Here is a 27,242-nt window from a genome sequence, read left to right as displayed (position 1 = left end):
AGCCTCCACATCATTGGAGTTTCAGAGCCCTGGTGTTATTTCTCTGCTCTGGGAAGCAGCCTTTGAGCCGTCAGTCTGAGTGAGAAGCCAACCCCATAAGCTTTCAGGGCATTCATTCTATACCCCTCTTCACTACATACTGTGCTGAGCTGTAATGTGTATTTACTTATCACTTTTCTCTACTAGATTATGAGATATTTTTGGGCAGGACCCATGTTCTTTTATTCCCCAGAACCTATCAGTGCTTAGCACATACTAAGTACTTAAAAAGTGGATTCGACTTTTTAACACTAAAATAGAGCTAAAATTCACCATGAAACCCTTTCTTAAATAAGCTGCGTGATCCGATGTTGAATCTTCCAAGCTCTCATGGTGAAACTACCTTGCACTGGTTCCTGAGCAGGAGCTGGGGCTGGAACTTCTTCTGGGATTTGCTGTTCATTCACAACTGCCATATTAGGAGCTTCAGCCATCAGTTGTTGAAATGGAAACATATAAAAAGCTTGAGCTTGCTGAAGGGAATAGCTGAAAGAATAATGAAGCATGAGACGTAATGATAAAATTACCCAAATGTAAATCCAAATGATCAGCTGTACAAAAATCTTCAGTACAGTATTAAGTATTTTGTAACCAGACTGAAGTATTTATTTAGAGTGGATTACAGAGGAGAGATCTAGTCCTGTATGTACATGTTCACCAATCTTTACTGAGTGCTTACTAACCAACCATTAACTCTTGCACTGTTTAAATGATAAGATGTGTCACTGATAAAACTGATCAGTCCTGTCAAGTCAGCCCACACTTTCTCTGAAATAAGATTTGAGGGAATTTTCTAGTAGACAGACTTGAAAGGTCTATCAACCCACACAGGGTTAAGATATCCCCAAATACAAGTTGTGCCCCTACTTTCTGTATCCTTCAGTATTTAATCACCTGAAGATCCCCTCCAATCTAATTAAGATTCTCTTTTAGTTTATTTTTATTTGCCTGTTTACTTATTTTTTCATTTGTGTGTGTGTGTGTGTGTGTGTGTGTGTGTGTGTGTGGAGACAGGGTCTCCCTCACCCAGGCTGGAGTGTAGTAGTGCGATCTTGGTTCACTGCTACTTCTGAGGTGGGAGATCTCAAGTGATCCTCCCACCTCAGCCTCCCAAGTAGCTGGGACTACAGGTGCGAGCCCCAATGCCTGGCTGATTTTTGTATTTTTTGTCTAGACAGGGTTTTGCCATGTTGGCCAGGCTGGTCTTGAACTTCTGAGCTCAAGAGATCTGACCATCTCAGCTTCCCCAAGTGCTAGGATTACAGATGTGAGCCACTGCACCCAGACCTAGATTTGATTTTTATTGGTGCTGGTATTTTTGCTGTTTTGTTGGGGCTAGGGCTTTTTTTTTTGCCACTGCTATGGTTTGAATGTGTCCCCCAAAGTTCATGTGTTGAAAACTAAATCCCCAATGCAAGTGTTGAGATGTAGGACCTTTATGAGGTGACAAGGCCGGGCACAGTGGCTCACACCTGTAATCCCAGCATTTTGGGAGGCTGAGGAGGGTAGATCACCTGAGGTCAGGAGTTCATAACCAGCCTGACCAACATGGCAAAACCCTGCCTCTACTAAAAATATAAAAATTAGCCGGGCACAGTGGCATGCACCTGAAGTCCCAGATACTTGGGAGGCTGAGGCAGGAGAACTGCTTGAGCCTGGAAGGCGGAGGTTGAAGTGAGCTGAGATTGTACCACTGCACTCCAGCCTGGGTGACAGAGCAAGACTCTGTCTCAAAAGAAAAAAAAATGGTGATTAGGTCAAGAGGAGGGCTCTGCCTTCATGAATGGGTTAATGCTATTATCACAGGAGAGGGTTCCTGATGACAAGCTGAGTGGATAAGTTCAACCCCCTTTCCTATCTCTCTATGTCACAAGTGCTGCCTCACTGTGTGGTTCCTTCTGCCATTTTATGATGCAGCAAGAAGCCCCTCATCAGATGTAGCCCCTCCATCTTGGACTTCCCAGGCTCCAGAAGTAGGAGCCGAAAAAACCTCTACTGTTTATTAATTGCCCAGTCTATGGTATTCTGAAATAGCAACACAAAACAGATTCAGTCACTAAAGAGGAACGTCAAATGGATATTTTGTAAATATGTGTTGAATTTATGAAGGAAAAAACCTCTAAACCTCTCTTCTGAACATGATTTAAATTTTGTTCAAAGTATTCTGTTCAAAGGAAAGAATGTAGGCTTTCAAAGAAAACAATTAAAAAAAATTACTTTTCATGGCCTTAAACCACTATCTCATGTGTTGCTATTTGCATAAAACCAGGGAAGTAAACACATATTTGATGAGACTCAAGTTACAGCAAATGCCAAATAACGCCATTAAATAGGCAGGAGAAGAAAAACAGTAGAAAATAAAATGGAAAAGTTTGCTTTACTATTTAGAGAGGAAAGTCATGTTTTCTCTTTTTTTTTTTTTTTTTTTTTTGAGATGGAGTCTCGCTCTGCCGCCCAGGCTGGAGTGCAGTGGCGCGATCTCAGCTCACTGCAAGCTCCGCCTCCCGGGTTCATGCCATTCTCCTGCCTCAGCCTCCCGAGTAGCTGGGACTACAGGTGCCCGCCACCACGCCTGGCTAACTTTTAAAAATATTTTTAGTAGAGACAGGGTTTCACCGTGTTAGCCAGGATGGTCTCAATCTCCTGACCTCGTGATCTACCCGCCTCAGCCTCCCAAAGTGCTGGGATTACAGGCGTGAGCCACTGCGACCGGCAAAAGTCATGTTTCCTACAGCAAGATACTCTACTAATCAGCTTTCATTCTCTATGACATTCATTGAAAGAGAACAGGAAGCTCAGAAAGCAGATTAAAAAGGGAAATGAGGCCAGGCACGGTGGCTTATGTCTGTAATCCTAGTGCTTTGGGAGGGCAAGGCGGGAGGATCACTTGAGGCCAGGAATTCAAGAGTGGCCTGGGCAATATAGCAAGATCGCCACCTCCACAAAAAAATTTTAAAACATTAGCTGGGCATGGTGGTACATGCTGGTAGCCCTAGCTGCTCACGAGGGTGAGGCAGGAGGATTGCCTGAGTCTAGGAGTTCAAGGTTACAGTGAGCGATGATCACACTGCTGCACCCCAGCTTGGGGGACACAACGAGACTCTGCCTCAACAACAACAACAACAACAACAAAAGAGGTCAAATGAGTATACTTTAGATGGATGAACTATGTAGTATGTAAATCGTATCTCAATAAAATGGTTTACAGGAAAAAAAAAAAAAGGCAAACTAAAGCATTTCCTGGATAAGCTTAAATGGCCTGGAGAGACAAAGGATAACAGACCACCCCAAGCGGCTGGGCTAAATGTTGGCAGCTCAAGATAAACAGAAGCCCAATCCCAATGGACAAACCACTGGAGAGGCATTTCCACTTCCAGCTATCTTTAAGGGTAGGTTGGTAAAGCAAAGATTAAGAATGAGTGAGAAAGAGATTAACCTGTATCTCTTAAAGGAAATAATAAGAGTTTTATTTCTTTTATTGTTCACAAATTACATAAAGTTATGCTTTAGTAAACTATAATACATTAGCATGAGAAAATACTATGCAGCTACTAAAAAATTAAGTTTATTTATATTATGTAAAAGAACAGGAAAGAGTTTATATATATTTTAAAACAGAAAAGAATACAAAATAGTATAACTAAGGCTACACATAAGGGAAAATATGTAGACAGGGACTAGAAGTTAAGATGTAGAACCATGCTTAGAAGCATACCTGGCACAAAGTAAAATGTCCTTTTTTTTCATAGTTTTCTTTAATATTATTAGTAGCTCTGTGCAATAAATTGTTAAAATATTGGTTGTTTAACATTCATGATTTAAATATTCTAATGATGAGTTGGATATGGTTAGGTTAGATCTGGAAGTCTTGAGCAGTGGTCCTATGGCAATTCTAACTAAAGAAACTGCAAGTTCTGACTGTGGTCAGTGGCAGCTTCCCGAGATTCTGATAGCACCTTGATTTAGCTTGAATATACAGAAACAAAGACATATGGTGACAATAAATGAGTGAGCAAAAGAATGCATGAGATGCGGCTGGGTGCAGTGGCTCACGCCTGTAATCCCAGCGCTTTGGGAGGTCAAGGCAGGCGGATCACCTGAGGTCGGGAGTTCGAGACCAGCCCGACCAACATACAGAAACCCTGTCTCTACTAAAAACACAAAATTAGCTGGGCGTGGCGGCGCATGCCTGTAATCCCAGCTAGTTCGGGATGCTGAGGTAGGAGAATCGCTTGAACCCAGGAGGTGGAGGTTGTGGTGAGCCGAGATGATGCCATTGCACTCCAGCCTGGACAACAAGAGCAAAACTCCATCTCGAAAAAAAAAAAAGTGCATGAAACGTGTTTTTACTCTGTCATATGGTCAGGAAGGCAATCTACCTACCACTCTCCCATGTTTCTTACTACTGCTCTCAGAATTTCACATGTCCCATTTTGAGCACTTCATGGAAATGCAAACTGAAAATACATAAATTAGGGAGACACCGTTCACATTACAAGGATTCTTTAAAAAAATTTTTCAAAACTTTTAGTATAGTCGGAGGTCATTAATCATCTTCAGAAATTCTGGGGTTCAGAAGCTGAAAATCAAAATTCTGGAAATCACAGTTGGCTGAATAAAAAGTGAAAAATAACGAGGAAAAATAATCTGAACTTTTATATTAGATAGGTATATCAAGTTTGAAAGAAACCTAGAAACTTATCTATAATAATGATATATCCCTTAATCTTTCTAAAAATGGACTGTGGCATTTCACAAAAAGTTAAATTAGAACAGATAAAGAAAAATAAACCTATGGGAAATAAAATGTGTTAGTTCTGAGGAATACACTATCTTCGAGCATTAAACTTAGCTTGTTTACCTCAACAGCTTCCTAAAAGCCAAAATAAAAGAAAGATGGTGGATTACAACATTCTTATTACTTGGCAGAAGCAAGCATTCCATCTATACAAAAATCTTCATAAACTTGAATGCTTGTTAACTAAAGAGTTCCGGATAACTGGCCGGACGCACTGACTCATGCCTGTAATCCCAGCACTTTGGGAGGCCAAGAGGGGGTGGATCACGAGGTTAGAAGTTCGAGACCAGCCTGGCCAACATGGTGAAACCCCATCTCTACTAAAAATACAAAACTTAGGCGTCGTGGCATGCGCCTGTAATCCTAGCTACTCAGAAGGCTAAGGCAGGAGAATTGCTTGAACCAGGGAGGCGGAGGTTGCAGTGAGCCAAGATCGTGCCACTGTACTCCAGCCTGGGCGACAGAGCAAGACTGTCTAAAAAAAAAAGGGGGGTTCTGGATAATTTTATCTTCTATTATAATAACAACTAAATGTATAAGCAGCATAAATCTGTTTCAACCTCAGTGTGAGGATATTTCTTAAATACATTTGTGTATGCATAATGATCGTTGCTACTTTATAATCCAGAACTCTGCAACATTTCTGAGCAATAACTCTGAGAAGGACAGTAACAAAGAGCATTTAGACATTTATCCTCTCGGGGTATCCATTCCCTCACCATGAAAATGAGGAATTAGATTCAGTGATTTCTACATATGTGGACAACGTATAGGAAATAGGACTAGATCTGTCTAGACTCAAAACAGACCCCAAAGACTTTCTAATTTGTATAACTTCCTGATATTAAACTTACAAGCATGATCGATTTTATTTCTTTGTTCACTTTTCTTCCCCCATCATTTACCTTAGTCTCAAATATTCTTCACTACCTTTCTCCCTCATTTTCCTGTTTACCCCTTTTTCTCTCCTAGCCTCCATTTGCACTTACCTTCTGTTGAACTGCAGCGCTCATAGATTGTTTTTCTGTTGTTTTTTGTTTGTTTGTTTTTTGAGATGGAGTCTCGCTCTGTCACCCAAGCTGGAGTGCAATGGCACGATCTCGGCTCACTGCAACCTCTGCCTCCTGGGTCCAGGCGATTCTCCTGCCTCAGCCTCCTGAGTAGCTGGGATTACAGGCACCTACGCCAGGCTAATTTTTGTATTTTTAGTAGAGACAGGGTTTCACCATGTTGGTCAGGCTGGTGTCAAACTCCTGACCTCATGATCTGCCCGCCTTAGCCTCCCCAAAGTGCTGGGATTACAGGCGTGAGCCACTGTGCCCGGCTAGATTGTTTTTTTATAGCTGCCTGGAACTGATGAACTGTGTACAGTCATCCTTTAGTTACTAATCAATCTTTCTAAAAATGGACTGTGGTATGTACCTAGTTTTGCATACATAGGGGACTGGTTGCAGAACCCCTCACAGATACCAATATCTAAGGATGCTCAAGTCACTTGAGAGAAAATGGCATAGTATTTGTATATAACCTATGCAGATCCTCCCATATACTTTAGATAATCTTTACATTACTTATAATACCTAATACAATGTAAATACTACGTAACTAGCTGTCATCCTGCATTCTTTGTATCTGTATCATTTTTTAATGTTGTTATTTGTCTTTTTTTTTCCCAAATAATTTCAATCCACGGTTGAATTCTTAGATGCAGAATCCATAGATATGGAAGGTCGACTATATTTTCTGATAGTCTTTCTCAAAACACACATACACACACTCCACACATAGAGTTCATTAATTAGTCCAGTTAATTCAGATTTGCTATTTTTTAATTTTTTTAATTATTTTTTTTTTTAGAGATGGAGTCTCACTCTGTCACCCATGCTGGAGTGCAGTGGCATGATCATAGTTGGCTGCAGCCTCCAACTCCTGGGCTCAAGTGATCCTCCTGCCTCAGCCTCCTGAGTAGCTAGGACTACAGGCACACACCACCATGCCTGGCTAGATTTGCTGTATTTCAAAAAACTAAAATTTTAAGGTTTTCTCTAAAATTAATGACTCCAACTTCTTTTACCTTCAATTATTTTACACTATTTTAGGGATTTAAGTTGCTTTTTTCTTTTTTAAGAGACAGGGTCTGGCTCTGTCACCCAGGCTGGAGTGCAGTGGTGCTATCATAGCTCACAGTAACCTCACACACCTGGGCTCAGACAATCCTCTCACCTCAGTCTCCTGAGTAGCTGGGACTACAGGTACATGCATCTATGCCTGGCTAAATTTTAAATTTTTTGTAGAGATGGGGTTTCACTATGTTGCCCAGGCTAGTCTTGAACTCCTGGCCTCAAGTGATCCTCCCACCTTGGCCTCCCAAAGTGCTGGGATTACAGGTGTGAGCCACTGCACCCAGCCTAAGTTGCTATTTTCTAAATACATTTTATTATCTTCACTTAAAAAAAAACATATACCATACTGAATACTTATAAAATATTGAACAAGGCTAAATAATCCAAATGCTCAACTAAAGGGGCCTGGTTATGTAAATTATGATGTGATAGCACCATAACTATTATTCCATTTGGTATTGCTAGATGGAGGTCTGTGTATTCACCATATGTACAGTCTACTAGAAACTGTAAATATAAAGATTTAGAATAAGCCAGTCCTCATACAGTGTTCCTCAAATAGTGTAATTCCTCATGTAGCATGATTTCAAATTTCTTCAGTATTTGGTCATTTTTTGGTGCTCAGAATCAAACAAAACTCCAGATAAAGCCTCATCAGCCTGAAACTGAGCAGGGCTACCAACTTGCTCATTTTGGAGACAAACTGCAGAACCCATGACACTAGCTATACTGGTACCCACATTATACTGTTGATTCACACTGAGTTTCCCATCAATGAAAACTATCCTTGTATCACTTCTCCCTCATTCCACACTTTATCACTGATTTTTCTGCAGCTGAGTATAGGATTGTGCCTCTTCTTTGTAAAAGATGATTCACCATTCCAGTCAGTCAGGATTTATCTGGACTCTGATTCAATCAATCAGTTAATTCCACAAATTCCTCCCAGGCTTGGGTCACTCACAAATTTTATCACCATGCCATCAGCACCCTGACGTTAAGGTACTGAAAGGAACAAAGTTAGGGATAGAGATACATGGTATATGAGTACAGACCTCTCTTCAGTCTGCCCAATTCTTTCAGTAGTAAGCCAGGTTCTTATTTCACCTAACTGGATTGCCATCAGTCCATCTCCATCTTGCTCACTAAGAGAGGCAGTAAAGCACATTTGCTAGCTAGAGAAGCAGACTTTGAAGCTAGGTCATTTGGATTCAAATTTCAGCTCTCCCATTTACTAGCTCTGTGGGCAAGTTCCTTAATCTCTTTATGCCCTGATTCCACATCTGTAAAATGGGAATAGTATCTAATAATTGGTTACAAGGATTAAGCTAGTTGGCATATGTAAAACATCCAAAACAGTACCTGGTATATAAAAAATTTGCTATAATAATGACTATTGTAGGTACCTCCTGCCAGCATCCTTCTGATGCTGCCAGTCTAGTATAGGTCTTGCTTTCTTTCTAAACTGATACTGTAGTGTAGTGGTCACTAGTTACGCCACCATGCCTGGCTAATTTTGTATTTTTAGTAGAGACGGGGTTTCACCATATTGGCCAGGCTGGTCTTGAACTCCTGACCTCAGGTGATCCACTTGCCTTGGCCTCCCAAAGTGCTGGGATTACAGGCGTCAGCCACTGCGCCCGATCAATTAGTTTCTTTTAAAAATGCTCAGTAACCATTGAGAAGTAAAAATTTTGTTCAGGATCAATGTCAATAAAGGACAGACTCCACCTCTGGAAGAACAGGAACCCATGTGTTTATTTCCAGGCCTCTTACATTTGCTACAAATCCTGAAACACTGCTTTAATCTGGCCTCTCCCTTGAAATACAACACACACAGGCCAGGGCATATGATTCTGTTAGAACACCCGAAACTTCTCCTAAACGCCTTCATTGGTCTTGAGCTTTAAGTCTTACAGATATTCATTATGCCATTTCCAGTCAGACAATCATTTTGCTAACATAGGAGATGTAAAATCCAAATCAGAACAAAGTACTTAGGTGTTCTGTTGTCTGCTGCCACCATGCCAGTAGACTGGGCAGAAAACCCAAATCTTTTTTATTCTTCTTGTTGTCAACATCTAACCAAAACAGTCCTTCCTGGTCTCCTTAACATTTCTACAAAGTCTACTCTCATTCAAGGGTTAATCTTTCCTGTTTGTATTCTTAGTGGTCCATACCACTCTCTTCCAGTCACTTTTGGCATCCTATTTTCCATCTTCGGTAAATGTCTTTTTCATGCCTGAGGTCACTGGAAACACCCCAGTACCCTTAGAAAATTCCTCCTTTATTCCTCTCTGGTTGATTGACTGTAAGCATTTTCTAAGACCCCTGAACTATTTTGCCATTGAAATAAAGTCTAGGCTGGGCGCTTTGGCTCATGCTTGTAATCCCAGCACTTTGGGAGGCCAAAGTGATCACCTGAGGCCAGGAGTTCAAGACCCTCCTGGCCAAAATGGTGAAACCTCGTCTCTGCTAAATATACAAAAAATTAGCTGGGCATGGTGTTGGGTACCTGTAGTCCCAGATGCTTGGGAGGCTGAGGCATGAGAATCGCTTAAACTCAGGAAGCAGAGATTGCAGTGAACGGTGATCACACCACTGTACTCCATCTTGGGCAACAGAGTGAAACTCTGTCTCAAAAAAAAGCAACAAAAAAAGTCTGTATTCATGGAATTTGAATTTTCTTCTTTGAATATCTGAAATTAGTCTTCTAAAATAAAAAGTCGGCTGGGTGCGGTGGCTCACATTTGTAATCCTAGCACTTTGGGAGGCCAAGGCAGGTGGATCACTTGAGGGCAAGAGTTCAAGACCAGCCTGGCCAACATGGTGAAACCCTGTCTCTACTGAAAATACAAAAATTAGCTAGGCCTGGTGGCAGGCGCCTGTAATCCCAGCTACTTGGGAGGCTGCTGCGGGAAAATCGCTTGAACCCGGGTGATGGAGGTTGCAGTGAGCCAAGATCCACCACTGCACTCCAGCCTGGGCAACAGAGCAAGGCTCTGTCTCAAAAAAAAAAAAAAAAAAAAAAAAAAAAATTTATTTTTTTTTCACATCCCACATTACATTTCTTGATTAGCACAGTCAAGGGTGACAAAGAACTACTCTCTTAAGGATTACCTGGGGTCTGAGTCATTTCAGAAGATTACACAGAATTTTCCACAGTTCCTGAAGGTGAAAGCTTTCCAAGGCAAAATAAAATCTGGTCTATAGCCTTTTGGATGAAGTCAGGCCGACATGTCACAGCTTTGAGCTAAACAGTGTATTGAAGTCCTATTATTTTGCTGTAAGACCCTGAATAAAGTCTTACAATGTGTAATTTATTCTTGGCCCAAGTTTCAATTCTGCTCTTAAGTAAGGTTATGAGAGAGAGATTTCCACAAATTTTGGTGAATTCTCTTATTTGTAAAGTTCTTCTGGGAAAGAAGTGGAGTAATTTATTCCAGGACTTGATCCACAAAGTCAAGATAAAGTCCACACTTTGTCTACATATATCTCCTTTCCTAAACTCTAATTTATTTTGGTTAGTGTGCCCTTTCATGTAACACCAATTCTCAGCATGTCAGAATCAGATTCCAGACATGTCGACTTTACAGACATGAACAGGCCCATATAAGTCCCTTGTATTGCCTAAATTCAGCTCCCATTAGCCACTGAGAGTCAGGATAATTCTTCACTAGGCATAGGTTTTTTTTCTTTTAATTTCAATGTAAATCATCACTGTTTATCTTTTAAAAAACTGTCACCATATCCATTTTTTAAAAATTTAGTTTTCCGTCAGGAGTTCAAGTCCCTAAATCTCTTGCTTTTGCAAATCCCTCTCTTGACTCCCCCAAAGGACTTTTTAAAAACGGATTCTTAAGATCGTCCCCGAGACCACTGGAAAACTCAAAGGTCATTTTTAGATTGACTACTCGAGAGTGGTATACATATTCCCACAACAAAATTATCTAACCCGTGACCCTTAACGTTGCTTTCAGTAGGCCTTTGCGGGGGGAAGCCGCAACAAAACAACCAACTTTAAAATGAAAACTCTTGGAGCTGGAAATGTTCGACACTCATCTTTACAGCTCTCTGCGTGGTAATGGAGGGTGAAGGAAAACCCTTCTAGCCAAGAATGGCAGCCAGAAAGACACGTTAACCAAAGACTGCTGAATGCTTACTAATATATTTTATAGTCAACTGATTATCGCGGGGAACCAAAGAAGGGTCCAGGTGCACCAGGTAACCCTCAGAGCAGTCCCGACCGCCGCCGCCACCGCCGCAGCCAGGAAAGGAAAGGCCGAGCAGTCCACAGTGCGCACGCGCGGCCCCGGCCTTTGTATTCGGGCCGGGATTTAAAAGACCCCTGCATGCGCGCGCTCGCCAGCCAGCCTGCCCCGCAGTGAGAGGCGCAAGGGAGGGGCGGCGCTGGCCCGGGTATTACCTGCTCGCGTTCTCCGCTTCCATTCCTCGAGGCCGCTGATGCGGCTCCACCTGCCAGGCACACCGGCAGCCGGTCTCTGTAGTACCGCGTGGTACTCACTGCGGTAAGACAACCCCAGAGACCTGGGCCCGATGTCTGGCAGTACCCAGGCACTGTCTGGACTCAAGCTCCTCCCCCAGGCTTCTACCCTCCCCCACGAACCCCCTTTCTGTGCTGCACTTCCGCCTCCTCGGAGCCAAATCCCACGCGTACTGGCCGTCACGTGATGCAGGACAGCCCAATCACGGTCACCCCCTTCTCGCTGGGCGCCCCGGCTCCGCCGCTTGGCCTTTCGGGAAGGGTGGAGGACCAGAAGACTGGGACGAGGTGGGCTCTGCTGACGTCAGCTTTTGTCTCCAGTATTTTCGGGGGCTGGTGGACGCGTGGGCTATAGGGTGCTGTCTTTTGGGTGCTGTGTATATGGGATGATGACGCTTATCAGTATTATCTAGTCCTTTCCACCCCGAAATTCGCCCCGATTAAAGACTGTGTTGCATTATCAGGTAATGAAATGTGAGGGAGGGACTTTGGAAGTGGAAAACCTGGGCGTCGAGGCCACTGTGCCATCTTGGGCCTCAGTTTCCTTATCTGTGAAATGAGGGTGAATGTAAAGCTGCTATGTAAAATGTAAAGCTCTACATAAACCGCTCTCTGCATTACTTTGGATATATGAGAATATTAACGTTTGACGTCTACGAGACTAGATCCCAGTCGAGCATCACCTCCCATAACCTTACAGACTAACCCCTCTTTTAAATCTCAGTGGTTCGTAATCTTACAGACTAACCCCTCTTTTATGTCTCAGTGGTTCTTGCAGCTGGCTTTTGTTTCATTAGTTCTCAATTTCTGTCACTGGTGTTTGTAGTTTATTAAGGAACTCTTAATGGAATAGGCTTTTGGGTTTTTCTAGTTTGCAGGATGATGAAAAACATGGCTGCTGTATTTGTTGGCTTTCCTGAGTTTATTCATATAGTAACAGGTAACTCCAAACCTTCAGTGGTTTACAGCCACAGAAGTTTATTTCTCACTCACGTGATCTGTGAGCTGGGAGATGGCTGTGGCTCTGTGCTCCATGTATTTTCATTCTAGGATCCAGGCTTTCGTGAGTAAATACCGAAAGATTTTTGTAATATATCAACTGTTTAAAGTTTAAGTGCAACTTTTAAAACAGTACAGGACTTTTATGAATACCCTGTCCATTAGTAGACACTACTCAGAACCTGGCACATGGTAAATATTCAATGAATATATGTTGAGTGAATGAAAAAAGCCCGTCCTTTCTGATTTTGCCAATGGCTCAGGACCATCGTCTAGAAAAGTCTTACAAAAGGTGGCTTGCCTCAGTTATTTCAGGGCATCCAGAAAGACACATTAACCAAAGACTGCTGAATGCTTTGGGAGAGAATTCTGGTGACTGAAGTGTGTGTGAAGAGAGTAAACTTTTCTCAGGATGTCTGCACTCGGGGAATTACCCTTGGCAGCAAGGGCTTCCCTCACTGTGGGTTGCTGTGCTGGGTCCTGCCAGCTCCATTCATAACCTCAAGAGACCAGGGTCCTCTGCTCAATCTTGCATGACAAAAGAAAGTTTATGGGAGGAGGCCACGCGTGGTGGCTCATGCCTGTAATCCCAGCACTTTGGGAGGCCGAGGCGGATGGATCACCTCAGGTCAGGAGTTGGACATGTCGAAACCCCATCTCTGCCATCTGTAGTCCCAGCTACTCGGGAGGCTGAGGTGGGAGAATCGCTTGAACCCGGGAGGCAGAGGTTGCAGTGAGCTGAGATCGAACCACTGCCCTCCAGCCTGGGCTACAGAGTGGGACTCCGTCTCAAAAAAGAAAAAAAAAAAGCTTATGGGAGGAGTTGTCGGTGAGGACACTGAACCTGAAAATGGTGAAGCAGTTGCAGCAAACTGGCTTTTTATCCCATCAGTGTCTCTCTCTCAACATCCTGCATCTGAGTCTGGAAGACAAACCTTTTCTGCTTGTGAACCTGGCCCACCAGAGCTTTTAGCAATCTAGAAACAGAACTGGGAACTTGTAAACTTCCTCAAGATTGATAAATGACATCTATTAAAAAAAAAAAAAAAGCTTGTCTTTATTCATTGCTCTAGTGCTGGTTTATGTAGAAAATCCTGTGGAACCTACAAAAAACCTAGTACAACTAATAAGTGAGATTCGCAAGGTTGCAAGATAAAATATCAATATAGGAAGATCAATTGTAGTTTATGTACTAACAACAAACAATTAGAAAAAATACCATTCACAATAGCATCAAAAATATGAAATATTTAAGGATAGAGCTGACAAAAGATGCAAGATTTCTATCATAAAAAGTGAAAAGCATTGCTGGTAGAAATTGGGTAAGAATTAAATAAGTACACGGATATGTTGTATTCATGGATCAGAAGACCAAATATTGTGAAGATGTTTAAAGATTCAATATAATGCTAACCAAAGTCCAGGTAAGCGTTTTTGGGTAGAAATTGACAAAATGATTCTAAAATTTATATGGAAATGCAAAGATCTAGAATAGCCAAAGCTGGGAGAGCTAATACTGCCTGACTTAAGAATTACTATAAGGCTACAGTAATCAAGACAGTGTCGGCCGGGCGCAGTGGCTCATGCCTGTAACCCCAGCACTTTGGGAGGCCAAGGCGGGCGGAACACCCAAGGCCAGAAGTTCGAGAACGGCCTGGCCAACATGGTGAAACCCCGTCTCTGCTAAAAAAATACAAAAATTAGCCAGACGTGGTGGCACATGCCTGTAGTCCCACCTACTCAGGAGGCTGGGATGAGAGAATCGCTTGAACCCAGGAGGTGGAGGTTGCAGTGAGCTGAGATCATGCCACTGCACTCTAGCCTGGGCAACAGAATGATTCCCTGTCTTAAAAAAAAAAAAAAAAAGGCAGTGTAGTATTAGCATCAAGAGAGATAAATATATATCAGTGCAACAGAATAGAGTCCAGAAATAGACACATACATGGACAAGTGATGAACTGATTTTCAACTAAGCTTCAAAGGCAGTTCAGATATCTATATGCAAAAACAAAACAAAATTGTACCCATGACGCAGGGCAGGCAAGCCCTTAGCCCAGTAGTGTTCTTGGCTTCACCCAGGAAATAAATAAATCAAGAGTGAGCTGAAAACAGTTTTATGATTCAGGCAGCAGTGTTACAACTCCAAGACTGCTCCTGCAGAGCAAGGCTGCCCCACAGGCAGTGTGCTCAGAGTAGCAGCTCAGACGCAGTTCTGCAGTCATATTTATATCCACTTCTAATTATATGCAAATCAAGGGGCTGAGTATGCAGAAATTTCTAGAAAAAGGGAGGTAACTTTTGGGTCAGTGGGTCATTACCATGGAAAGGAGTGGAAGCATCTGGGTGTTGCCATGGCAAAGCTAAACTGACAGGGCACAGTAGTTGGTGTGTTTTATGGAGAAGAGCTTCCACTTCTTCCCTGTTTTAGCTGGTCCTCAATCTGGTCCTGTGTCCAAGCTCCACCTTGGGAGTCAAGTCCCGCCTCCTGCCTCACACCATATAAAAAAACAAAATGGATCATGGACTTAAATGTAAAACCCAAAGCTGTAAAATTTCTAGAAGAAAATATAGAAGACAATATTTATGACCCTGGGTTATATTTTTTAAATATAATACAAAAGGGAAAATTGATGAATTATACTTTATTAAAATTAAAAACTTCTCTTAAAAAATTAACGAAAAGCAGTAAACTGGGAGAAAATATTTGCAGATCATATCTGATAAAGGACTTGTGTCCAGAACATATAAAAGAACACTCAAAACCCATAAGAAAACAACTCAGTTTTAAAAATGGGCAAAAGATTTGAACAGATACATCACCAAAGAAAATAGAAGCACAAGAAAATATGGTCATTTGTCATTTAACAACAGGGATATATTCTAAGAAATGTCACTAGGTGATTTTTTCATTGTGAGAATATTACAGAGTGTACTTCCACAAATCTAGATGGTACAGCCTACTGTATACCTAGGCTATATTGTATAGGCTGTGGTTCCTAGGCTACAAACCTGTTCAGCATGTTACTATAGTGAATACTGTAGGCAATTGTAACACAATGGTAAGTATGTATCTAAACTTAGGAAAGGTACAGTAAAAATACAGTATTAGGCCCAGCACGGTGGCTCACGCCTGTAATCCCAGCACTTTGGGAGGCTGAGGCATGTGGATCACCTGAGCTCAGGAGTTCGAGAACACCCTGGGCAACATGGTGAAACCCTATCTTTACTAAAATACAAAGAAAACTTAGCTGGGTGCAGTGGCGGGCACCTATAGTCCCAGCTACTTGGGAGGCTGAGGCAGGAGAATTGCTTGAACCTGGCAAGCAAAGGTTGCAATGAGCCAAGATTGAGCCACTGCACTCTGGCCTGGGCGACAGAGTGAGACTTTGTCTCAAAACAACAACAACAACAACAAAAAACCAAATAGTGTTAAAGATAAAAAATGTAGCAGGCACTTACCATGAATGGAGCTTGCAGGACTCCTTGTTGCTCTGGGTGAGTCAGTGAGTGCGAAGGTCTAGGACATTGCTGTACACTACTGTAGACTTTATAAACACTGTACACCTAGGCCACACTAAGTTTATTAAAAAGTAATTTTCTTTGTTCAATAATATATTAACCTTAGCTTTCTGTAACTTTATAGACTTTTTAATTTTTTAAACTTTTTGACCTTTTTGTAATAACACTTAGCTTAAAACACACATTGTACAGCTATAAACAATTTCTTATATCCTTATTCTATAAGCCTTTTTTCCATTTTTAATTTTTTTTTTTTACTTTTAAAAATTTTGTGAAAAACTAAGACACAAACACACACATTAGCCTAGGCCTACACAGGGTCAAGATCATCAGTATCACTGTCTTCCATCTCCACATCCTGGAAGGTCTTCAAGGGCAGTAACCCACAGGGAGTCGTCATCTCCTATGATAACAATGCTTTCTGGAGTACCTTGTGAAGGATCCGGCCGAGGCTGTTTTACAGTTAACTTTTCTTTTTTTTTTTTTTTTAAAGAATAAAAGGAGTACACTGTAAGAACCATAAAAGTATAGTAAATAGATATATTAGTAACAAAATTCGTTATCAAGTATTATGTAGTGTACCTAATTGTATATGGTATACTTTTAGATGACTGGCAGCACGGTGTGTTTACACCAGCGTCACCACAGACACATGGTGTTTGACAGTTATGATGTCATTAGGCTATAGGATGTTTTCAGGTTCGTTGTAAGTTTATGGGGCCACCGGTCATGTATGTGGTCCATTGACTGAAATGTTGTGATGCAGCATATGACTGTATCAGCACATGAATGTCTGTGACCCATTTAAAATTTTTAATATGGTGTGGGGTATGTGCCCAAGGATTTTTATGTTTTTGTGTTTTTTTCCGCATATAAAAATATCTGAATCATTAGTCATGAGGGAAATGTAAATTAAAACCAAAATGAGAAACCATTACCCACATATTAGAATAGCTAAAATAAAAAAGACTGACCAGAGCAAATGTTGGAGAGGATTTGAAGGAACTGGATGGGGATGTCTCATATGTCTCATACACTGCTGATGGGAATGTAAAATTGTACAGCTCGGCCGGGTGCGGTGGCTCATGCCTGTAATCTCAGCACTTTGGGAAGCTTAGGTGGATGGATCGCATGAGGTCAGGAGTTCTGAGACCATCCTGGCCAACGTGGTGAAACCCCGTCTCTACTAAAAAAATATACAAATTAGCCAGGCGTGGTGGCACCTTTCTGTGATTCCAGCTACTCGGGAGGCTGAGGCAGGAGAATCGCTTGAACTCAGGAGTCAAGGTCACGCCACTGCACTCCATCCTGGGCGACAGAGCGAGACTGTTTCAGAATGAATGAATGAATGAATAAATAGCCAGGCATGGTGGCTCATGCTTGTAATCCCAGCACTTTGGGAGGCCGAGGCAGGTGGATCACCTGTGGTCAGGAATTTGCCACCAACCTGGACAACATGGTGAAACCCCGTCTCTACTAAAAATACAAAAAAAATTAGCTGGGCATGGTGGCGTTTGCCTGTAATCTCGGCTACTTGGGAGGTGGAGGGTGCAGTGAGCCAAGATTGTGCCTCTGCACTCCAGCCTGGCAACAGAGCAAGACTCCATCTCAAAAAAAATAAATAAATAAAAAGTAAAAATAAATAAATAATAAATCTGTATAGCTGCTTTGGAAATTCGTTTGGCAATTTCTTTTTTAAAAAAGTTAATTATTATTATTATTTTTTGAGACGGACTCTTGCTCTGTCACCCAGGCTGGAGTACAGTGGCACGATCTCAGCTCACTGCAACCTCCACCTCCTGGGTTCAAGCAATTCTCCTGCCTTAGCCTCCCGAGTAGCTGGGACTACAGGTGCACACCACCACACCTGGCCAATTTTTGTATTTTAGTAGAGACGGGGTTTTACTGTGTTGCCCAGGCTGGTCTCAAACTCCTGAGCTCAGACAATCCGCCTGCCTCGGCCTCCAAAAATGCTAGGATTTTAGGCATGAGCCACCGCATCCGGCCTGGCAATTTCTTAAAAAGTTAAATATACACCTTCCATATGCTCTAGTAATTCTTCTAGAGATGTACCTAATAAAAATGGAAGCCCATGTTCTCAGAAAGACTTCTATGCCAGTCTTTCTCATATACTTTACTGGTCATAGTAGCTTTATATCTATCAACCAATGTCAACCTAAAATAACCAAAAGGGTCGGAATCTAACTTAAAGAGGGTTTATTCAAGCACAAAGAGTAAGAATGGACCACCTGGAAACACCAGCTCCAAAGGAATGGAGTCAGCATTCTGAAGAAAGTTAAGATTTCATTTGTATGGCAGAGATAGGAGTTTTTAGCAGGATTGCAACACTTTTCATACAAGATTGGCACAAATTTACAGCAATTTGGTTGGTTTTACGCAGTGTTTCTTTTTGGGAAGGTGCATTTGACACTTTTTACAGAGGGTATAATACTCATGGGTTTTCTGTTATCTGGTCTCAGCAAAGCAGGACAATAAAGGGCAAATTAATCAAGGGTCATTAAGAAGGTAGGAGGTTTTTGTCACTGGCATTTAATTTTCTCTAGTCATTGTATAGAACAAGAAAAGAAAGTGAGTTAATATATAATCTGAGAACAGAAGTTGTAACCGTATGTGACGCAGATTAGTCACATCTCTCTCAAGGCTTACAGTGTTTTTTTTAGGTTCCAACATTTTTTAAATTTTATTTATTTACACACCAACAACTAGAAACAACCAAAATATTCACCAATAAGTGAATAGATAAACCAATTGTAGTCTAAACCCACCTAGCAATAATAAGGAGTGAACTACTAAGACATGCAACAACGTGGATGAATCTCAAAATAACTGAGCTGCATGAAATAAGCAACACAAAAAATAGTACATACTGTATAATTCTATTTATGTAACATTCCAGAAAATGCAAACTAACTTATAGTGACAGAAAGCAGATCTGTGATTACCCAGGGAAATGAGGCCGTGGAGGAGGGAGGGAGTAGAAAGAAGCACTAAGAAACTTTTGAGGGTCTTGGGTATGTTCATTATCTTGATTGTGGTAATGGTCTCACATATGTCAAACATCATATTGTATACTTTAAATATGTACAGTTTATTGTATGTCAAATATACCTCCATAAAGCTCTTTAAAAATATGAGTATTGTGATTTGTCATACATACAACTTTAATCCTTCAGAATTTAGCCTTGCACTAACTTTTTTTTTTTTGAGACGGAGTCTTGCTCTGTTGCCCAAGCTGGAGTGCAATGGCGTGATCTCAGCTCACTGCAACCTCCTTCTCCTGGGTTCAAGCGATTCGCCTGCCTCAGCCTCCCGAGTAGCTGGGATTATAGGCATCTGCCACCATGCCCGGCTAAATTTTGTGTGTATATATATACATACATATATATTAATATATATATAAAATATATATTAAAAATATAAAATATATATTAAAATATACATATTATATATTAAAATATATATAATATATTAAAATATACATATATATTAAAAATATATAATATATTAAAATATACATATATATTAAAATATATATATAATATATATTTTTTAGTAGAGATGGGGTCTTGCCATCTTGCAGTGTTGGCCAGGCTGGTCTCAAATTTCAGGCCTCAAGTGATCCGCCCGCCTTGGCCTCCCAAAGTGCTGGGATTACAGGCATAAGCCACCGCCCCCGGCCTTTGCACTAACCTTTTACTTAAAAATCAACCAATAATCAAAACAATCGAAAAATGCCTGGATTAAGTTATGTCGATTTCAAATTTCCCCTTTCCCAGTAGCACCAGGTCATAAGGCCACAGCTGTCTGGATGTGGCTCTATTTCGGGTATCAAAAGACGCCAGACACAGGGACAGTGAGTGCCTTTAACTTCACTCTCAAGAGGTCACAGGAGGGTGAACTCCCATAAAAGCACGCAAATGCTCAATGTGTGACTCCACCCCTCCTAAAAAAGTGGTAAAGGCGTGCAGTTTCCTTTGTGTGCACGAAAGAACAAACGATGTAATAACAGTCCACGGCCTGGCGTTAGATTCCACATCTGCCAGGAAAATTTAACTATAGAGAGAGTGATGGAGGTGCTGGGAGCCTGGGGCTGAGAAAGTGTGGGAATTGGTTTAAAAAAAAAAAAAAGTCACTGGCTTTCTCCCAGCGTCCCACCTCCGCCTGCGTCACGTGCCTGCGCCGGCAGCGCTCCCGCTTTCCTGTCCGGTGCGGCCCCGGGTCCCTGTATTTTGGGTCCGGTTCGCTCCGTCCGCCCTTAGACCTGTTGCCCAGCATCCCTGCAGTTCGCGGTACAGTCTCTAGTAGGGCGCGTGTATAGAGGCAGAGAGGAGTGAAGTCCACAGGTCCTCTCCTCCTAGAGGTAGAAGGGGCGCGGGGAAACCACCTGGTATCCGTTTTCCGCTTGCTGATCAAGAGCTCCCTTTAATGCCGCAGGCCGGCGCCCCTCACTGATAAATGATTGGGGCTGGGCCTCGGCCTGGAGGGCGTTCGTCCTCTCAGTGCCCTCAGCTCGTAAAGGAGGAAACCGAGGCGTGGGGTTGGGCGAGAACCCAGGGGTCCTGACGGCGCACCTCCTGCACCCCCGCCGCCGTGTGTTTCGTGTCCAGCGCTGGCTGGAGCGCCTCAGCCCTGGCGCGGTGTAGTCGTGAGCTGGAACTTCTGACACTGCCCCTTCCTTCCCCGTCCAGCCTGCTGACCATGCCCGCGGGCGTGCCCATGTCCACCTACCTGAAAATGCTCGCAGCCAGTCTCCTGGCCATGTGCGCAGGGGCAGAAGTGGTGCACAGGTACTACCGACCGGACCTGGTGAGTGCGGGAGGGCTCATATTTTATTTTTGAGCCAAATACACCTCATTTCTTTGTAAATTACCCAGCCTTAAGCACTCCTTTATAGCAATGCAAATGCTCCTGGACCACTCCATTCTCCTCGTGGCAGCAAAAGTGATCTTGAACGAAATTAGGATCACATTTGCCCTGGGCCCAAAACCTTTGGATGGCATCCCATTGCATCTAGGGCAATGCATGGCCTGTGAGGTCTTACACAGTCTGGCCGCTGCCTACCTGTGGCCTATCTGCCACTATTTTACCAGTTCTTTCTCCTGTTAACATTCACGCCTGCTTCCTTGCTGTTTCTCTAACTCATCAAACCTGTCCCCATTTCGAGGCCATTCTTTTTATTATCCTTGGCATGTCCTCCTCCCCCACCCCCCCGCCCCCCCCCCCAACAACTTGGCTTTGTTTCCTTCTTCAAAACTTCAAGTCTTAGCTCAAGTCTCCTCCAGCAATGAGGGTCCTTGGGCTAGCTCCCAAAGAATTCCTCCTCTGCGATTCCGTCTCATCTTTTGTTTCCATAGAGCACTTGTCTGCAGTTGCCTATTTATTTGTTCTTTGTCAGTTTGCTTCAGTAGAATGTAAGCTCCAGACTGTGTCTGTCTGGTTCACTCTTGTATCTCAACTGCTTGGAATGTAGCAGACACTCAATAAGTATTTGTTGAATGAAGGATGAGTGACTATAGGCGTTCAACGGAGGGAGAAATTTAAATTAATTTTAATAAGCATTCATTAGGAACTGGAATTAAAGGTTCTTTTCAGGAATTAGAGTCTTGGGGAGGTGGAGATGAGAAAGTATGGCGCAAATAATTACAAGAATGTGCTGTTATGCTATAGGTGTGACTAGTGGTTTGGAGCACAGTGTTGCGAGCAGTCATTTCTGTTTGGACTCTGCCTGGACAGGTAACACTTTTAGAGAGTCAACCATTAGTGTTTCTTTTTTTAGAAATTTTTATTGAAAAATAATTTTTAAAAAATTAGAGACAGGTCTCATTCTGTTGCCCAGGTTGGAGTGCAGTGGTGCAATCAGCTCACCGCAGCCTCACATTTCTGGGTTCAATCAATCCTCCTGCCTCAGCCTCCTAAGTAGCTGGGATGACTGTGCACCATCACACCCAGCTAATTTTTAAATTTTTTGTAGAGACAAGGTCTCAAAATGTTGCTCAGGCTGGTCTCCAACTCCTGGCTTCAAGCAGTCCTCCCACCTTGGCCTCTGAAAGTGTTGGGATTACAGGTGTGAGCCACTGTGCCTGGCTCCATTTGTATTTGCACTTATGTTTTATTTTTATTTTTTGAGACAGAGTCTCACTCTGTCACCCAGGCTGGAGTGCAGTGGCACGATCTGAGCTCACTGCAACCTCTGCCTTCCGGGTTCAAGCAAATCTCATGCCTTAGCCTCCTGAGTAGCTGGGATTACAGGCATACACCACCATGCGTGGCTAATTTTTTCTATTTTTTAGTAGATATGGTGTTTCTACTGTGCTGGCCAGGCTGGTCTTGAACTCCTGGCCTCAAGTGATCCCCCCGCCTCTGCCTCCCAAAGTGCTGGGGTTACAGGCGTGAGCCACTGTGCCTGGCCCATTTGTATTTTTAACATCAGTTAATTGTCACTACAATTTTGAAGGTGTTATTCCTGTTTTCAGATGAGAAACAGGTTCAGAAGAGTGAAGTTGATTTCTCAAAGTCACATAGCTTAATGAGACGATTTGAGGATCTGAAGCCCAAGCTTTCTGTTTGGTATGTCTCTTTTTTGCTCCTGTTCATAAAATAATCCAGTACTCTTGTAAAACATTCAAACTGAATTCAAGTATGTAGAGTAAGAAGTGAAAATCCCCCCTCTTATAACCTCCTTTCTCCTGTCTGCTCCCCACACGTAACTACTGTTTCTTGTTTGGTGAATATCCTTTGCTACTTCTCACTGTTGTTGAATGCCCACTGATATGGGTTGGATATTTGTCCCCTCCAAATTTCACGCTGAAATGTGATCCCCAATGTTGGAAGTAGGACCTGGTGGGAGGTGTTTGGGTCATGGGGACGAATCCCTCATGAATGGCTTGGTGCCCTCCCTGTGGTGATGAGTGAGTTCTCACTTTATTAGTTCATGAGAGCTGGTTGTTTAAAAGAACCTGGCTCTCTCTCTCACTCCCTCTCTTGCCATGTGTTACATACGCTCCCACTTTGCCTTCTGCCATGAGTTAAAGCTTTCTAAGGCCTCACCAGAAGCTGGACTGATGCTGGTGCCATGCTTGTACAGCCTGCAGAACCATGAGCCAAATAAACCTCTTTTCTTTATAAATTACCCAGCCTCAGGCAATGCAAAATGGACAAATGCACCTGTGCATGCATGTGTACACACACAGTTTGTGGAGTGTTTTTCCTTCATGTGAATAGGAGTTCACGTACACATTTCTCTGCAACTTCCTTGTTTTGGTTAACATCTACATAAATAAACATTTGTGTATATTAAATCTTCTTTTTAACTATTGCATAGTATTTCATAATATAGCTGTGACATATTATTTGATCAATCCCTTATTGACATTTAGGTAGTATGTAGTTTTTATACAAACAATGCTGCAAAAGCTCTTTCTTACAACTTCAGAGTGCTTCTGTTTTAAAAAGGGTTCTATTGAGCATCAAGGATACGTAGTGGAGACAAAGTGACAAGAACCTTCCACAGTAATGCAGTTTAGTCTATAGCTTGTGCAGGAATAGACATCAGGCAGGCCTTGCAAAAGAAGGAATGCCTGGGATTTGACCCTGGGAAGTTGACCTTTGATTCACCCATTTCATTATAATTGGGAATGTGCAAGGGTTGTTACAGCAGCTACCTGTACCTTAGGAAGAGATAGAATGAAGCCACAGTCTTTAGAAGGGCCATATTGAAGGGTCTAAGCCCACCTCAGTTTGATTGGGTGGTGACATTGGCAATGGGGTATCTCTGTAGGAACTTGAAGGCCCAGGTGGCTGGCTGTGTGTTGAAAGCAGTGTGCTTTATTAACATTTATATGTTCTTTACCTATGTCTTTTGGTTTTGCTCCAGTAATTACTGTCACTGTTGTCAACCACTTTGTTCTTTGTAACAAAACTGGATCACAAGTCTTTCAGTCTGAGAACTGAAAGGTCTGGGCAGAGTCGAGCAGAGGAGACTATGATAACTGCCTAGACTTGTGCTCAGTGCTGTGTTGGGGAGAACTGCTACAGGTGCTTTTAGTTGTCCAGCTCAGCTCATCTGAATAACAAAGGAGATGACTCTGTTGTAGTTCAGGTTGAAAGCTAGGAGTCGTCCTTAATTCCTCTCTCATACTGTACATATCAGCAGATCCCACTGGATTAACTTGAAAGGTACATCCAGATGCTGCCTGCTTCTCACCACCTCTTTTGCTACTACCCAATTCAATCCACTGTCAGTCACTTTCACCTGTTATTGTAATAGCTTCCTGACCTGTCTTCTCCCTTCAACTCTTGCTCTCCTGTGGTCTATTCTCAGCAAAGCTACCATTGTCATCTCTGTACACTTGAGTGAGGACATGCCACTCTTCTCAGAACTCTCCAGTGTCTTCCCATTTCAGAGTGAAAAACACTGGAGACTTTTATCTCCCCACTCCCTCTTCCTCTGCCCTTGTCTCCTCTTAACCTCTCTGTGAATACTTTGTACCAGCTATACTGACAACCTTGCTTCTTCTTGAACCTGAAGCCACACTCCTGCCTTAGGTCTTCTGCACTTGTGGTTCCATCTGCCTGAAATGCTCCTAGGTAACTGCATGGCTGGCTCCCTCATCCTCCTCCATGTCTTTGTTCAGAAGTCATCTTCTGAACACCAGTAAGCACACAGAAAGATGCTCAGCATCATTAGCCACCAGAGAAAGGCAAATCAAAACTACAGTGAAATACCACTTCATACCCACTACAATGGCTGTAGTAAAACAGATAGTAACAAGTATCGTCAAGGATGTGGAGAAATTGAAAGCCTCACGCATTGTTGATGGGAATATAAAATAGTGCAGTGGCTTCAGAAAAGCCTGGTAGTTCCTCAAGCAGTTAAACATAGAGTTTCCATATGACCCAGCAATTCCACTTTTAGGTTTATGCCCAATAGACATGAAAACACATATCCACACAAAAACTTGTGTATGAATGTTCAGAGCAGTATTATTCATAATATCCAAAAGGTGGAAAATCCAAATGCCTATTAGCTGATGAATGGATAAATGGTATATCCATACAATGGAGCATTATTCAGTAATAAAAAATGAAATACTGATACAAGCTACAACATGGATGAACATTGAAAACATTATGCTACCTGAAAGAACACAGAGGACCACATATTATATGATTCCATTTATAGAAAATATCCAGAATAGGCAAATCTATATAGACAAAAAGAAGACTAATAGTTGTCTATGGCTATGTGGGGGAGGGTTGCATGGAAATGAAAGTGACTGCTAATAAGTATGGGGTTTCTTTTTGGGGTGATGAAAATGTTCTAAAATTTATTGTGGTGATAGATGCAGAACTCTGTGAATACCTTCCTGGAATGCAAGGATTTTGTATTTTTTTGCATAATGCTTTGTGCTTTGCATATAATAGGCACTTAATGTTTTTGAATTAATAAATTAATTCCTAACACCTATTTTCTATGCCAGGCACATGGTAGAGAGTCAGTAGATGGTGCAGGAATGAATTTCCAAATGTGGAAAGTTTTATTCAAAGCTATGAACCTGTTAGTTGATTCTGATGCCAGCTATCCTCTGTGAGTCCTGCAGTACGCAATGCCGAAGACCTTGTCAGGATGATAGACTCATATAAACACAGGGTTAGAAAGGGACTTAGATCAACCAGAGCTTCTCATAATAAAGAGTTATCATTGAGTAGCAAGCAAGGGAACTTTTTGTTATTTTTTACTCTTTAAAGTCTTCCAGGTTACATTGAATTACAGCCTTATTAAGGGTTAGACATTTAGGTTTTTTGTTTTGTTTTTTTTTGCAGACAATACCTGAAATTCCACCAAAGCGTGGAGAACTCAAAACGGAGCTTTTGGGACTGAAAGAAAGAAAACACAAACCTCAAATTTCTCAACAGGAGGAACTTAAATAACTATGCCAAGAATTCTGTGAATAATATAAGTCTTAAATATGTATTTCTTAATTTATTGCATCAGAGTACTTGTCCTTAAGCACTTAGTCCAGTGCTAACTACAAGAGTAGGTGCTCAGTGGACGTTTAGCCGATACGTTGAAATTTAATTACGGTTTGATTGATATTTCTTGAAAACTGCCAAAGCGCATATCAAACCATTTCATGAATATGGTTTGGAAGATGATTAGTCTTGAATATAATGCAAAATAGAATATTTGTAAGTCTACTATATGGGTTGTCTTTATTTCATATAAATTAAGAAATTATTTAAAACTATGAACTAGTTTCATTAATTGAATTTGCTAAGTGGAGTTATTTCTCATTGCTAAACTGATATTTTCAAATTCTAGATCTCTGCTAACTTTAGTAAATGAACACCAAAGTGGTGAGCTTTGATAATGCATTTTGTGGATACAAAATCATCACCTCATCACTTTCTAGAATGAAAGGCTGGGGGCATTGCTCACCTTTTGCATGAAGAAAAGACCTGTCCCTTAGAGCCAGTTTTTGCTTAAGGGGAGGACAGACCGTCGTCACTCCGTGGACCACGTGAATGAATGGATGCAGTGCACGCTTTAGAAGCACCGCATACCTTTCCTTTTACAGGTACAGAGTAAGTGGTCTGGCTACTGAGGGAAAGAGTCATGATTTGAATCTGAGTCTCCTGTAAGACAATGACTTCATGAAGGTGAAAAATCAGTTTTATGGTTATTAAAGTAAAAATTTACCTTGGGTAAAAATGCCATCTTTATTTCATTAAGTGCTGGTTCCAAGTGACTTCCAATAAGGTACATTTTCTTCCTGTTTTGAAGTTGATCCCCATTGTGAAAAATATGCATTGTAGTGGTCATGGAAATGCACCATCCAGACTCCCTAAGGAAGGCTTGTTGACCTAGCATCAAGCATGCCAGCAGCTTTCAATGGTCAGCTTCTAGAAGGATTGCCTCGGCTACGGTGGCCTTGCTCAAAGCCATGCCTCCTGAAGGGGCCCAAATCCAATGACTGTTGGAGGTGAGAATAGAAAGGCCTGGCCACTTCAGCACATGAGTGGTGGGCAACTCTGATGGGCCCACCACAACTCCCTATGGGGTTTATGGACACTGTCTTTGGATCTGCGTTGCAACTCAACTTATCCCTCTGCTCAGTCCTGTTTCCTTTCTCAGGTGTTGATCGAAGGGTGCGCCTTCATAGACTCCCTGCTAAACTGCACCTCAGTGTTTCTTGGAGAACCAAATCTGTAACATATATGCATTAAAAATTAAAAGCAG

At 42.0% G+C, this 27,242-nt stretch overlaps 2 protein-coding genes across 5 annotated transcripts in view; one reads left to right on the top strand and one right to left on the bottom strand.

Annotated features, from left to right (window-relative positions):
* Positions 1-11,601, bottom strand: part of TDG (thymine DNA glycosylase) — a 23,176-nt gene extending 11,575 nt beyond the window's left edge. Inside the window, exons 1-2 of the mRNA XM_002823668.6 lie at positions 11,387-11,601; positions 383-525 (exon numbers count right to left, since the gene is read on the bottom strand). Of these exons, the coding sequence (XP_002823714.1) occupies positions 383-525; positions 11,387-11,409 (166 nt within the window). The 5' untranslated portion in view covers positions 11,410-11,601. The remainder of the gene's footprint in view (positions 1-382; positions 526-11,386) is intronic.
* C12H12orf73 (chromosome 12 C12orf73 homolog) lies at positions 11,563-27,242 on the top strand. 4 transcript variants are annotated; one of them, XM_063711522.1, is made up of 4 exons: positions 11,579-11,752; positions 20,692-20,809; positions 22,477-22,570; positions 25,826-25,940. In XM_063711522.1, exons 1-3 carry the CDS (start codon positions 11,652-11,654, stop codon positions 22,528-22,530), a joined length of 273 nt encoding a protein of 90 aa, XP_063567592.1. In that variant the 5' UTR covers positions 11,579-11,651; the 3' UTR covers positions 22,531-22,570; positions 25,826-25,940.

This window comes from Pongo abelii, chromosome 10 (genome assembly GCF_028885655.2).
Source record: "Pongo abelii isolate AG06213 chromosome 10, NHGRI_mPonAbe1-v2.0_pri, whole genome shotgun sequence".
In the NCBI taxonomy this organism is placed as follows: domain Eukaryota; kingdom Metazoa; phylum Chordata; class Mammalia; order Primates; family Hominidae; genus Pongo; species Pongo abelii.
This window is presented reverse-complemented; position numbering and strand designations above follow the sequence as displayed.